Genomic DNA, 13,092 nt, shown 5'->3' with positions numbered 1-13,092 from the left:
GCAAGCCCTTCCTCGTGGCCTACATACTCTTACAGAGCAAACCTGGTGCTCAGACCTGAGGAATCCACAAGCCGATCATGACAGGAGGGTGTAGTGGTTGCTGTCCACAGGGACAACCAGCAACTGGCCTCCCGGGGTCAGTGGAAGGGGCAGCAGAAAACCCAAGCAAAGCCCATCGGGCGTCACACTGTTCAGCTGCCTGTGCCATTCAGCACAGGAGCAGACGGCCCGCCCACCTTGCTGCCGCGAAGTCGCCCTGTGCGGCTGCTGAGTCTCACGACTCACGGTCCTGAGTCCCAAGGGTTCCTTATGTCCGCTACCTACTGCTTAGGAAGGCTGGGTCTGTGTACACAGTGTTCTCTAGGTAGGGTATTCCTTCCTTTCCCATTTCCTCATCTGGCAAAGTCGTCTTCGTGACTCCAGACCCAACTGAAAAGTCTTCTCTGGCTCCTCCGTCCTCCCAGGGCCCTGACTCCCCCACCCTGGCCCCCTGTGGACCCTCCCTCGGCCCTCCACACAGCATCGCCAAAATGTAACTTTGTAGCTTGTGGGCTGAGCTCTCCACGGGGGTCGTCTGTCACCTCCCGGTTGTCAGAGATGCCTCAGCTGGCCTGCCTGGTCGGGACTTTATGTTCTCTTTGTATGTCCACCTACCCCACAGGCTATGGGACCTTCCAGGGAAGGGGCCCGAGGGCCCAGCACACAGTGGGGCTTCAAGAAAACAGGCAGTATGACAAAGTCAGTAAGAGAAGGGCTTTGGAGCCAGAGCATACTAGAGACTGAATCTACCATTCCCTGTGTGACCTGGGGCAAGTTCCTTAGCCTCTCTGTGCCCGTGTCTTCATCTGTAAAAGGGGAAAGGAATTCCAATCTCACAGTTGTCGGCGGGAATAAATTGAGACATCATGCATGCATTGTTCAATAAACACATGCTCAAATGGTATGAACTATCAAGATGCAATTCAATGTTTCCTCTTCCAGGAAGCCTTCCCTGACTTTTACAGGAAAAAGTGTGGCCTTTCTCCCTATCCCCCATAGTGTCCAGTCACCCTGGAGAAGCTTTTTGTGCATTCTGGTAAGTATCCGTGCGTCTGTCTCCTGATTGGAACAAGGGGACTCGAGCCTGGGCCTATGACTTGCCAACTGCCTCTGGGCCCGGGCACCCAGACAGGGCCAGCCCCTAACAGGCTCTGGGGAAATACCTGTCCTGTACATGCACCTGCAGAGTGTGTCCCATGTAGATTTCCACCAGAAACCAGGCTTTGATGACTTCAGGTTACACAGAGAGGCAGTCTCAGTTATACAGAAGTTTGTCATATGGACACGAGGAACCTGAGGATGTCACATGTCACAAGCTGTCATTTCTCCTCTTGATGGCACAGGCGTCAGTTGGATGAGGGCAGAGTCCTAGGAAAGAGTCTTAAGGCCCAGAAGGGACGATCACCCTCCAGCTAAGGAGCCATCCTGGGCACCTGGAGGGGCTGTGGGCACCAGATGGGGGGGCAGGTTCTGGAGGGGGCTGTGGGAGCGAGCATGTTTTCATGGTCTCTCTCTCCTGTCTGGAGTATGTCTCCCTAAGGCAGATGTGAATGTCTGAATGCTGTCATTGACTGAAACTTGTAAATAAGTCACCTTGGCCACCTCCCCAGGGTGGAAATCAGGGGGTGCCGGATCCAGACATGGCCTTGGCTCGCAGACAGGATGGTCCTCCATCCAGCACTCTCCTGCCCTCCCTTGAGGCCCTGCCAGAGAAACCGTGAGCCAACCTCCGCTGCCCTCTCCAAGTTCACTCCAGACATGAGGTCACTCTCAGAGACGCCTGGGGTAAAGTGCTAGAGGCCGGTCTACCACTGGTTGCTCAAGGCCAAGCCATGCTGGGAAGATTCCCAGGGGAAGAGGGGAGCCTCTTGCCAGGGAGGGATAGCAGGGCTGACTGTTCCCTTCCTCCTCCTAGGACCCACCTACCTTACTTGCCCTGCTGAGCCTGGCACATAGTAGGTGCTCAATAAACAAATGTGGAGTGAATGCACGAGCCCAACTATGAGGGGAGGGGAGGGCCTGCTTCCAAAGAGCCCCCACGCTGGTGAGGGAGGCAGATGCTTGACCAGACCATTCTGGCTCCCCTGAGAAGCACAGCACAGGGACTGAGCAGAGACCACCAAGGGCGGGTGTCCCCCTCCTCTGCATTCTGGTGCTCCCCGGGGCCCCTTTCCTCATCCCCTCCCAGGCCCTCTCATTTCTGACCCAGATGGCCCACTCACACCGGCGCTGAGTGTGGTCCAAGTGCCCACCGTGGCCATAACTGAGCTGTGTGACCACTAGGCAAGTCTCTGCCTCTCTGGGCTTCCCCCGAATGGGCCTCTGGGCCCCACTCGGTCCTTAGCTAGAGCTGGGAAGCCAGTGGGGGCCAAAGAGGCGCTGGAGAAATCCAGCCAGAATCATCCACTGAGCCCTGAGTATGTGCCCTCTTGTCTGTGTGCCTACTCTGAGGGACGGCTACGATTGCCCCTATTTTAAAGATGATGCAATGGTGCAGTGGTGACCTGTCCAGGGTCACAGAGCCAGGAGTGGCAGGGCCAGGATCAACCCAGTAAGTCTGATTCCAAGCCAGCCCTCCTGCCCCTCCCCTGGCTGTCTGAACGGGGTCAGCTAGGCGGGCCTGCAGGACCCTTCCTCCCCCAGGCTTCTGGCTGCCTGGATGGTGGTTGGGGCCAGCCTCAGGACTTCCTGGCCTTGACTCCATTTCCCCAGGGGTTCTGGTCAGCCTCTCAGAAATTAGACCCATGCAGGAGCAGCTAAGGCACAATCCTGTGCAATCCCGAGCCGGCAGAAGTAGGGGCTCTGCCCCCAGAGGGGAGATGAGGACAGAGAGGTTACACCGAAGGGATGTCCCTCAGGTGGTCTGAAAGGACGAGGGACCCTCTGCCACGTGGGGGCGCCCCCAGAGAGAGCGCACACCAGGAACCTAGGTGGGGGCCTGAAGTGCCACAAGCATCGCAGACCGGCTCACCCCGGGGTCTGAGCCTCACCGGGCACGTCTGGTCCAGGAAGGGGGCAGGGCTCTGAGACCGTGTCCTCAGGGCGGGGGAGGGGCTCTCACTGGGAGCGGTGTCCCCCAACCCCTTCCGCAAACCCAAGTCCCGCGCGTGGACCACGCTCCCTGCGGGTCCGGGCCGCGCCCACCTCCCCCGGGGCAGCGCGGGAAGCACTGGCGGGACAAAGGCTTCCCATCCCGGTGCCCCGACAAGGGCGGGGCTCCTCCACGCTGACTCCAGGGGGTCCCAGGGCAGAGGGGCCCGCAAACTCCCAAGGGAGTGATGACACCGCTGTGTCCGCCCGCCTTGCTTCACGAGGGGAAACGGAGGCCCAGGGAAGGCCCGAGTCACGAAGCTAATGAATGGCAAAGCCCGTCTCCCCGCGCCGAAGGCTCCGCCGGGGGTGGGGGGGTGGGGGTTGGTGCGGACTCGGGGGTCCAACGCCCGCCGCCCACTCCCGATCGCCGCCCGGCGGGGCCGCCCCCGCCGCTCTCCCGCCCGGCCGCCGAGGCCCCGACGCGCGCCCGCTCACCTGGCACAGCAGGTCGAGCGCGTAGCCGGCGCACGCGGCCCACTCGGCGGCGTCCACGCGCGCCGCCAGGGCTCCGAAGCGGCGGGCCAGCGCCGCGTCCTGCTCGGGGGCGCAGCAGCCGAAGGCCGAGTACTGCGCGCAGAAGCGCAGCGGCTGCGGCGGCCGGAAGGGCGGCCTGAAGTCCAGGCACTGGGGGTGCGCCGCCGCCCCGAGCGCCCGCAGCGCCAGCAGCGCCAGCAGCGCCCCGGGCCCGGCCCGCCCGCCCGCCATGCCGCCGCCGGCCCGCTCCGCCCCGGCCCGGAGGAGGAGGAGGAGGAGGAGGGGGAGGAGGAGGAGGAGGAGGAGGAGGGGGAGGAGGGGGAGGCGGCGGCGGGGGGGCGGACACCCCGGCCCCGGGAGCCGCCGGCCGCGCCCTGAGCGCTCGCCTCCCGCGGGCCGCACCCTCCCGGGGAGCCCGTGGCCGCGGGGCAGGGACGGGCTCACCCCGCAGGGCCTCGAGGTTGGGGCCCAGCCCCGCAGGGAGGCCACCCCTGGTCCGGGACGCCCCGGCGGGGCTGAAGGAGGAGGGGCGCGGCGCGCAACTCGGCACTCGGCACCGCCTCTGTTCCCGCTGTTCCAGCAGCGCCCCCCCCCCCCCCCCCCCCCGCCCCGGGATCCTTTTTCAATACAATGGCGGTGGCCTCGCCTCTTGGGGCCCCAGGTGCCGACTGGGCTTCCCGTTTCCGCCGGGGCCGCAGCTTCCTCCCCGGGCGCTGTTTAGCCCGGGAGGCGCAGGGACTCCGGGGTTCCAGTCCTGCCTCCGACTGGGCCAGGGAGGGACATGATGGAGCCAGTGGCTGGGAATTCCCACGGAATCACTTAAAAATGGGGTAAAGGGCGGTCCCTGCTGCCCGGGACTCACAGGAGAAGTGAAACCCGGGCCTGGGTTGGGGAGGGTGGATGGGCCGCCTCCACAGTCCACCCTCTTCCTCACCCCAGGCTTCTTCTCTCTCTCCCCTCCGCGGCTAGCATATTCCCCTACAGCCGGGGACTGCTGGGCCTCCCCCCTCTGCACTCTGGGCATCCTGCTCTCCATCCTGCAGCCCCTGCCCCTGCTTCTGCCCTGTGTCGCCCGCCGGGCTTATGGGTCCCCTTATACCCATGAGGGAATGCCGTCCCCAAGTTAGCGGAGGGCTCGCCCAGCCTCTCATGGACAGCAGGTGCTTGAGAATCCAAGCCTCAGTTTCTGCTCTGACGCATGAAAGAGCCGGAAAGTTGTGGCTCCTGTCCTGCCCATAAGAAAAAAGCTGAACTGAGAATCCACTTTTCTCAGACCCCTTGGAGAGCTGAGGTCTCAGGACTCAGGGCTGAGTGCCACCCCCAAATCTGGACAGACCGGCAAATCCGGAGTCTCAGCTGAGATCTGCTCTGGTAGGAAGGCTTAAAGGGTCATTTTGAGGACCTGCTGGGGGCTGAGAGCAGACTAGTGCGGGGCTGAGAAGCTCCTGGGGGGAAGGAGGGCGGCAATCTAAAGGAGGAGGCCGTAAGTTTGCCCTTGTACCTCCAGAAATCTCCCCAGTGGAAAGGTGGCCATTGTGAGATACGCCCACAGCGTTCTGCATAACAAAGACCTGCTCTCCAGGGAAAAAGGCTTTACCAGAGCCTTATCCACCCTGGGGGATGGTGGGTCCCCAACTCCAACCCCCTCTAAACTTCAGAGACTTACTGAAGGGAGAGGACCTAAGAACCATTAGTGAATATCACCGCCCCAGGACGTAGGATGATAGAACATAACTCCTCCCCGACTCCTTACCACCACTTCAACAGGCCTTGGGCGTGATGATAGTGGTCACACGCTCCATCTAAGAGGAGATCTGGGTGAATCTCAAAGACAACAGGGGAGACCAGAACTAGGACCACAGAGGAATTTGGAGCCCCTACAGCTACCGCAAACATAAGCCACAGTGCACCGCCAGCCGGGTCAGCATAAACCCTCACGCGAAACCCCATTTGCCTCAGTTCCTGCTACCCGTACAGGTGTCTGGCTTGCTTTCTTTCTTTCTTTCTTTCTTTCTTTCTTTCTTTCTTTCTTTCTTTCTTTTCTTTCTTTCTTTTCTTTTCTCTTTTCTTTTCTTTTCTTTCTTTCTTTTTTCTTTTCTTTCTTTCTTTTCTTTTCTTTCTTTCTTTCTTTCTTTCTTTTTTCTTTCTTTCTTTTCTTTCTTTCTTCCTTTCAAGATGTTTTATTATTTAATTTATTTATTTATTCATTTATTTATTTAAAATTTACATCCAAGTTAGCATCTAGTGCAACAATGACTTCAGGAGTAGATTCCTTAGCGCCCCTTACCCATTTAGCCCATCTCCCCCCCCACCCCCTCCAGTAACCCTCTGTTTGTTCTCCATATTTAAGAGTCTCTTATGTTTTGTTCCCCTCCCCATTTTTATATTATTTTTTGCTTCCCTTCCCTTGTGTTCATCTGTTCTGTATCTTAAGTTCCACATATGAGTGAAGTCATACGATATTTGTCTTTCTCTGACTAATTTCGCTTAGCATAATACCCTCCAGTTCCACCCACATAGTTGCAAATGGCAAGATTTCATTCTTTTTGATTGCTGAGTACTACTCCATTGTATATACACCACATCTTCTTTATCCATCCATCCATCGATGGACATCCGGGCTCTTTCCATACTTTGGCTATTGTCGATAGCGCTGCTATGAACATTGGGGTGCATGTGCCCCTTAGAAACAGCACACCTGTATCCCTTGGATAAATACCCATTAGTGCAATTGCTGGGTCGTAGGGTAGTTCTATTTTTAGTTTTTCTGAGGAACCTCCCCACTGTTTTCCAGAGTGGCTGCACCAGTTTGCATTCCCATTTGTGTGTGTGTGTGTGTGTGTGTGTGTGTGTGTGTGTGTGTGTTTATTGATTTTTGAGAGAGAGAGGGAGAGAGTGTAAGTGGGGGAAGGGCAGGGGAACCAAAGCAGGCTCTGTGCTGAAAACACAGGACCCGATGTGGGGCTCGAACTCACGCACCGTGGGATCATGACCTGAACTGAAATCAGATGCTCAACCAACCGAGCCATCCAGGCGCCCCAACGTGTCTGGCTTTCGAGAAAAATTACATGGCGTGATAAATGACAGGAAAAGCCAGTCTGAAGAGAAAAAGCATCAGAAACAGACTGAGGTAAGACACAGAATTTGGAATTATGACTAGTATGTTAGGGGCTCTAGTGGAAAGCTGGCAGCATTCGGGAACAGGTGGAAAACGTAAGCATTAAGAAAACTTTATGGGGGCGCCTGGGTGGCTCAGTCGGTTGGGCGTCCAACTACAGCTCAGGTCACGATCTCGCGGTCAGTGAGTTCGAGCCCCGCGTCGGGCTCTGTGCTGACGGCTCGGAGCCCGGAGCCTACTTCGGATTCTGCGTCTCCCTCTCTCTCTCTGCCCCTCCCTCGCTGGCATTCTGTCGTTGTTTCTCTCAAAAATAAATAAACATTAAAAAAATATATTTTTAAAGAAAAGCGTATGAAAAAATTTTTAAAGAAATGGTAGGAATCAAAAGCACCGTAACAGAAATGAAGGGTGCTTTTGGTGAGCTCATCAGGAGACTGGATGCTACCAAGGAGAGAATCGCTGTGCTTGAAGACAGGTCAGTAGGGACTTCCCAAACCAACATACAACGGGGGAAAAACAATGGTAGAAAGGCACACAGGGAGTGCCTGGGTGTCCTCCGTTAGTCCTGTCTTCCAGGTCCCGGACCTCCCACGGCCGTCAGCCGCAGCCGAGGAACACGCCGGGAGTCGTCTCACGAGCACCGGAGACGAGTCGGTCATCGCCACCCCCGGCAGCCGGACTATCTTGTGTGCTGTGGACTGTGGCTGGACGAGGCCTGGGGCCGGCAGAGGCCCCAGACCGGAGCCCCAGGGCTTTTGCAAACGTTTCTAAAGAAGAGAAGAAAAAACTCCCAAGAACACACCGCTGCACTTTGCCGATGCGAATATTTGACCGCGTTTGCTTCAGCCGCTTTTAGACATGAGAAACCATGAGCCACAGGCAAGAGGCCGTGTGGGCTAATGATCGCGAGCACTGGGTTAGAGTCCTGACCCTGCAACTTGCTAACGGTGAGACCTCGGACAGGCCACTGAACCTCTCTGTGCCTCGGTGTACTCATCTGTGAAATGGGGATGCTGGATGAGGCTGTTGGAAGAGAGCCTGGCACATTCCATGTGGGCAGCGATCACAGACCCACCCCCTGTGCCCTCACACCAGCCACATGGCTTGTCCCTCTGTCCCCAAGGGAAGGTTCTCCTGAAGGTGGGGACCACAGGTACCGGCAAAGAACATAGAAGGTCACCTGCCTTCGTGTAAATGATCTCTTGCTGCACTTTTCCTCCTGGGACTTGCTTCTTTCCCCCCAGCCCAGTGTTTGGGATCTGTCCGGACTAATACGGGCTTTCTCTCTCACTCCTGTCTAGAATGCCACTGTATGCACAGTGCCACCTTCTGCAGGTGTCACAAATCATCACCGACAGGCAGCTCAGACCGTCCCCAGGGACCGGCCTGCTTGCCAAGCTGCTGGGCTCTCAAAACATCTATTTTTAATTTTAAACTTGGAGAAGCAAGAAATAAAAAAAAAACGGAAGACAGAAATAGTGCTTGCCGAAGACCACTGCTGTGCCGGGGGCTTCTCTGCCTCGTGCAGGCCCCGCACCAGACGACTGCACACGGGAGCTGTCGGGCACGCGTCTCGGCCCTCAGGGTCTCGGCCCTCAGGGCCCAGTGGGGCCGCGAGGACGGGGATCCACCTTCCCCTACCCCCGGGGCCTGCAGGACCCCCCGGGGCTCCCCTGTTGTTCTCGGAGTCCCCAAGGCTCTCACATGAACTCAGGGACAATGACGTTCTGCAGCCCCACCATCTCCCTACCTGCCCTGTCTGCCCCGGCCGCTGCTTTCTTCACCCCATGCAGATGGAGAAACTGAGGCACAGCTCACTGACGACAGGAATCGTAGCGGGGTCAGGACGTGGAGGGGTCGGAGTCTGAACCCAGGACTCAGTGGCAGGACCCTTCCCCGAGGCCCCGAGGACGAAAACAGGGGTGGAGTCAGCAGCAGGCTGTCCCTTGGGCCTGCCTGGTCCTCCCACTGGCCACTCGGGCTGTGGGACCTCCCGGCTACGGCACTCGCCCGTTACACGGCTCATGACCCAGCCGGGGCAGCATCAACTGCTTGTCCGTGGCTCCCGTGGCTTTGACGGAGTGGCTGGTTTAACCGTGAGGACGCGTGGCACCAGCATCCTGTAGCCCCTTCTAGAATGGGCACTGCCTGCAGATGCGGCAGGGCCCCGGCTCCCTCAGGAAGGTAGCCTGCACGCCATGCAGCCCTGAGCGTAAATCTCACTATCCACCTTGACCTTGGAGGAGTCCCACCCTAAACTTCAGTTTCCACGTCTGCCCCGCAGCCAGACGGCCCAGCTGCTCTGGGGAATTCAGATGCCGGATGTTCTCTTCTGACATTTCCCATGCTCTGCTCTGCAGACCATGGGTTCTGGGTGTTCTCAGCAGGGGCTGGGGATGCCGGGGGGTGTCAGGTAAGTTTGGAAACACCATATTCCAAGCCCCTTCTAGAGATTCAAGACGTGCCTCTGCGTGCTAAAGGCTCTGAAAAGTCCTGCAGCCAAAGCCTGGTTCGTTTGCTTGTTCCAGTAAGACATCTGATTCCCGGCACGTCTGTTAACACTATTCTCGTCCACTGCTTTAATACACACCTAAGGCAGAAAACTCACAGTTGCGTTTCCTCGTCTGTAAAAAGGTACAGCACCCTCCCCTGGCAAGGATGAAGAGTCAGGTGGAAAATGCCGTGGGAGGGGCCCCCACAGGGTGCTGGCTGGTGCTTCTGCCCAGGCATCTTGAGAACAGACATCTCCACTCTCTGCCCCAGACAGAAGCCCAGGAGCCCCCCGGGGAGACCGGTTTGCACAGCCTGAGCGTGCTGCCCTGAGCCGCCGGGGGCTGGGAGATCTTCTGGAGCTGGCTGTGAGAGCCCCTGCCTCCTGGGAAGCCCAGCCCAGCCTCCCCTCCTCGTTCCCAGGTCCCCGGAGGAATAAACGCCAGCTTTGCTCCTGTCCTGCCGGGCTCCCTGACATGGGAGCTGCAGCCTGGCCCCACCTTGGTGCTCAGGGTTCTTCTCAAACACCATGCGTGGACTGCTCCAAGCTGCCCTGGGCGCGCCGGGGAGGGGGGAGTCCCAAGCAAAAGATATCAGAGCACTTGTTTCAAACCCAAAGTTCCAGGGGAAATCCACGGATGGCAGAGCTGGAAAATGGGCTCTTGTTTTAGGGACGGGAAAGCTGAGGCTGCCTGCCCTCCTCTTCTGCCTTCTCTCTGTCTCCCGCAAGGACAGCGGCCCCTAAAATAAGGACAGGGCCCTGAGTCCACGGAGGCAGCACCCCCCACCCCCCCACCTAGTGACCCCGGATCCGTAAGCAGGGTATGGAAAACTATTTCACAACACTTGTCAGGGGCTCATCCAATCGTCACCCCTTTGCCCAGAGCCCTCCCACACTGCCCCATGTGGCTCCCCAAATGTGATTGGCTCCCTAATCCTGGCTTCAGAGAGCCCCTGGCTGGTCTCAGATCCGGCTCATCCCTCCCAACCCTGCAGTCTGCACTTGCGAACAGCAGCCTCTCCCCCTGCCCCACTCACCCCATCGCCTCCCTGGCCCCTCTTGCTTCCCAGGGCACACATCGCGCCGTCTTCCGTGAGGCTCACAGCAACTTTCTAGAGTGAGTGCTAGGAGTAACCCCATTTCGCAGATGAGGAAACCGAGCTCAGGGATGTTGAGACAGGATGACCAGTCAGCTGCTTCAGATCCGAACTCCCCAATGCCAGGGCGAGAGCTTCCCATCACCAAGGCATTTCTCCTTCTTTCTTAATGTTTATTTATTTTGAGAGAGAGACAGAGAGAGGAAGGAAGGGACAGAGAGAGAGAATCTCAAGCAGGCTCTGTGCTGTCAGCGCAGAGCCTGATGCGGGGCCCTGTCCCTCGACCGTGAGATCATGACCTGAGCCGAAATCAAGAGTCGGATGTTGAACTGACTGAGCCATCCGTGCACCCCTGCCACGGCATTTCTGTAGAGTCTGGCTGCAGGAAGTGGGGCGAGGTGATATGACACCATGAAATGATGGGTACGGGGATTTGGGGCAACAAGGCTTCCTCTCCCCATTGTTACAAACAGCTCCCTGCCCAGTGTGTGGAGGGTGAGTCCTGCTTCAGCTGTGGGCTTGAACCCAATGGCCTCAGAGTCCCACCCATTCTTAGAATTCCAGAAACTGGGCTCTGGGGTTGTTGAGGGCTGAAACCATGGTCCCTGGTAGCTGGGGGGGCGGTCAGTTAGTACCAGACATCCTACAAATACCCAAAAGATCATCCCAGAAGAGGGGGTCTTGACCAGGAAGATATGTTCCAACCCATAGAGAGAGGATCTTTCCAGAGTGGGAGTTGACCCGTTAAGGGGTAAGCGCCCCATCACTGGAGATATGCAAGTAGTTGCTGAACAGCTTCTGTCAGTGCTGCTATAACTGGGGGGGAGATTCGGTCACTTCCAAGTTTCTTTCTGTCACTGAACATCTATGAATGTTGAAATCTTTCATGTGTTTTTGAGTAGAGGCAATACTTCCACAGAGTTGAAAAAATCAAAAAGCCCAGGGGCGCCTGGGCGGCTCAGTCGGTTAAGCGTCTGACTTCGGCTCAGGTCACAATCTCGTGGTTTGTGCGTTTGAGCCCTGCGTCGGGCTCTGGGCTGACAGCTCGGAGCCTGGAGCCTGCTTCAGATTCTGTGTCTCCCCCTCTCTCTGCCCTCCCCACCCCCCTACTTGGGCTGTCTCTGTCTATCAAAAATAAATAAATGTAAAAAAAAATTTTTTTTTTTCAAAAAGCACAAAACCAAATCCAGTGAACGTGGTTCCTTCCCACCCTACAGCCCAGGGCCCCCAGCTCCCCTCCCAGAAGTGCCTGGTGACGCCGGGTACTCACACGAACCTCCGGGGTTTACATATGCACCAGCATTCTCGATCATTATTTTATTTTATTATCTTCTAATGTTTATTTATTTTTGAGAGAGAGAGTGCGGCAGAGAAAGAGGAGGACAGAGGATCCGAAGCAGGCATTGAGCCGTCTGCACAGAGCGCAACGCGGGGCTCAAACTCATGAACCGTGAGATCACAACCTGAGCCGAAGTTGGACGCTCAGCTGACTGAGCCACCCAGGGGCCCTTCGATCGTTATTTTAAAAATAAATACACTTTCAAGTCATTGCTGTTTCTGTTCTGCCTCTTTGCTTTTTTCCCTGTCCATGGGTTTTCAGCAGTAGCCTGATGACACAGGACAGTCCCCTCCAGGTGTCCGCATCTACAAAATGGGGTAACACCCACCTCACAGGGCTGTTGAGAGGTGACTTTTCGCGAGTGGCCCCCAGCAAAGTGCCTGGCACAAGATCTGAGTCTCTGAGAAAAGTCCTATGTCAGTGAATGTCCCGGAGGGAGTGCGCCCTGGCTGGTGTGGCCGCAGCAACTCCTTGGGCCACCAGGGGGCTCCTGGGAGCCGCCCTGTCCTGCTGGTGGCCACACCACATCCAGAGGTGACCAGGACAACATAGGACGCTCCTCAGAGGGAGGGAGGTACCTGGGCTGGGGACTTGGCATCTTGAGTTTCCGGAACCACTGCCTTGTCCATCCTCCTGCCATCCTCCTTGTCCAGGAATCTGGGGACAAGAAGCTGAGGCCACCCATGACCCCACTTGCCTCTCCCGAAAAGAAAAGAAGAATAGCTTTTAAGCAACATTTTTGGTGTTGTTTTCGTTCAGAGGAGACACAGGAAGAGGTCGTCCTACACACACAGCCAGAACCACTGCCCTGCCCTGTCCCTTCCCCTCCACAGCACTTGGACACCAGGCCCCAGCCGTAGCGACACTCCCTGGGGGACCTCATTGCCTTGCCTTGTCCTTTTGCCCGTTTCTGAAGGCTCCCTGCAAGGCCTCCTCTCCTGCAGTCTGCTGGTACCTCTGTCCAGAGCGCCCTTGCCCTTCCCAGCGCCGTGCCTGCAAAGCCATCTGCTGGTACCTCTGTCCAGAGCGCCCTTGCCCTTCCCAGCGCTGTGCCTGCAAAGCCATCCCCCTCTTGGGTGGCCCGTGGGCCAGGCACGCATCCTGTTGGGAGCTCTGGGCTGGAATAGGCACTAGATGCCCCCATCCTGAGGCGGCAGACTCAGGCTCCAAGCCCAGAGCGGAGGCAGCTGGGCCGGCCGTGCCCCGGAGGGCAGGACTAGGCCATGAGCTGTTTCCATATCTTTCCCTTAGTCCCAGCAGGCAGAATAGACCAGAACAGGATCAATCTGGAACACTGACCCGAGCAGGGAAGCTGGGAACCTATTTCTGGGCCTCTACTGTGGCCTCAGGGGATTGCAAAAGCACAGGCCTGGACCCACAAGGCCACCAAGCCCACTGACCTCCCCTACCCAGAACCAACGCTTGCTGGGGCTCCGGGACT

The 13,092-nt window shown here is 57.5% G+C and overlaps 1 protein-coding gene across 2 annotated transcripts in view; it reads right to left on the bottom strand.

Annotated features, from left to right (window-relative positions):
• Positions 1-3,868, bottom strand: part of HHIPL1 (HHIP like 1) — a 28,134-nt gene extending 24,266 nt beyond the window's left edge. The window contains exons 1-2 of one of the 2 annotated variants that reach the window (XM_058740268.1): positions 3,568-3,653; positions 1,633-1,742 (exon numbers count right to left, since the gene is read on the bottom strand). In XM_058740268.1, the coding sequence (XP_058596251.1) occupies positions 1,633-1,713 (81 nt within the window). In that variant the 5' untranslated portion in view covers positions 1,714-1,742; positions 3,568-3,653. Of the gene's footprint in view, positions 1-1,632; positions 1,743-3,567 lie in introns of both variants that reach the window. The other variant, XM_058740265.1, reaches the window with a different exon arrangement.
• Between the last annotated feature and the right edge of the window lie 9,224 nt (positions 3,869-13,092).

This window comes from Neofelis nebulosa, chromosome 7, assembly GCF_028018385.1.
Source record: "Neofelis nebulosa isolate mNeoNeb1 chromosome 7, mNeoNeb1.pri, whole genome shotgun sequence".
NCBI classification, from domain to species: domain Eukaryota; kingdom Metazoa; phylum Chordata; class Mammalia; order Carnivora; family Felidae; genus Neofelis; species Neofelis nebulosa.
The sequence above is the reverse complement of the archived record's forward strand: the minus strand, read 5'-3'. Positions and strand labels throughout refer to the sequence as shown.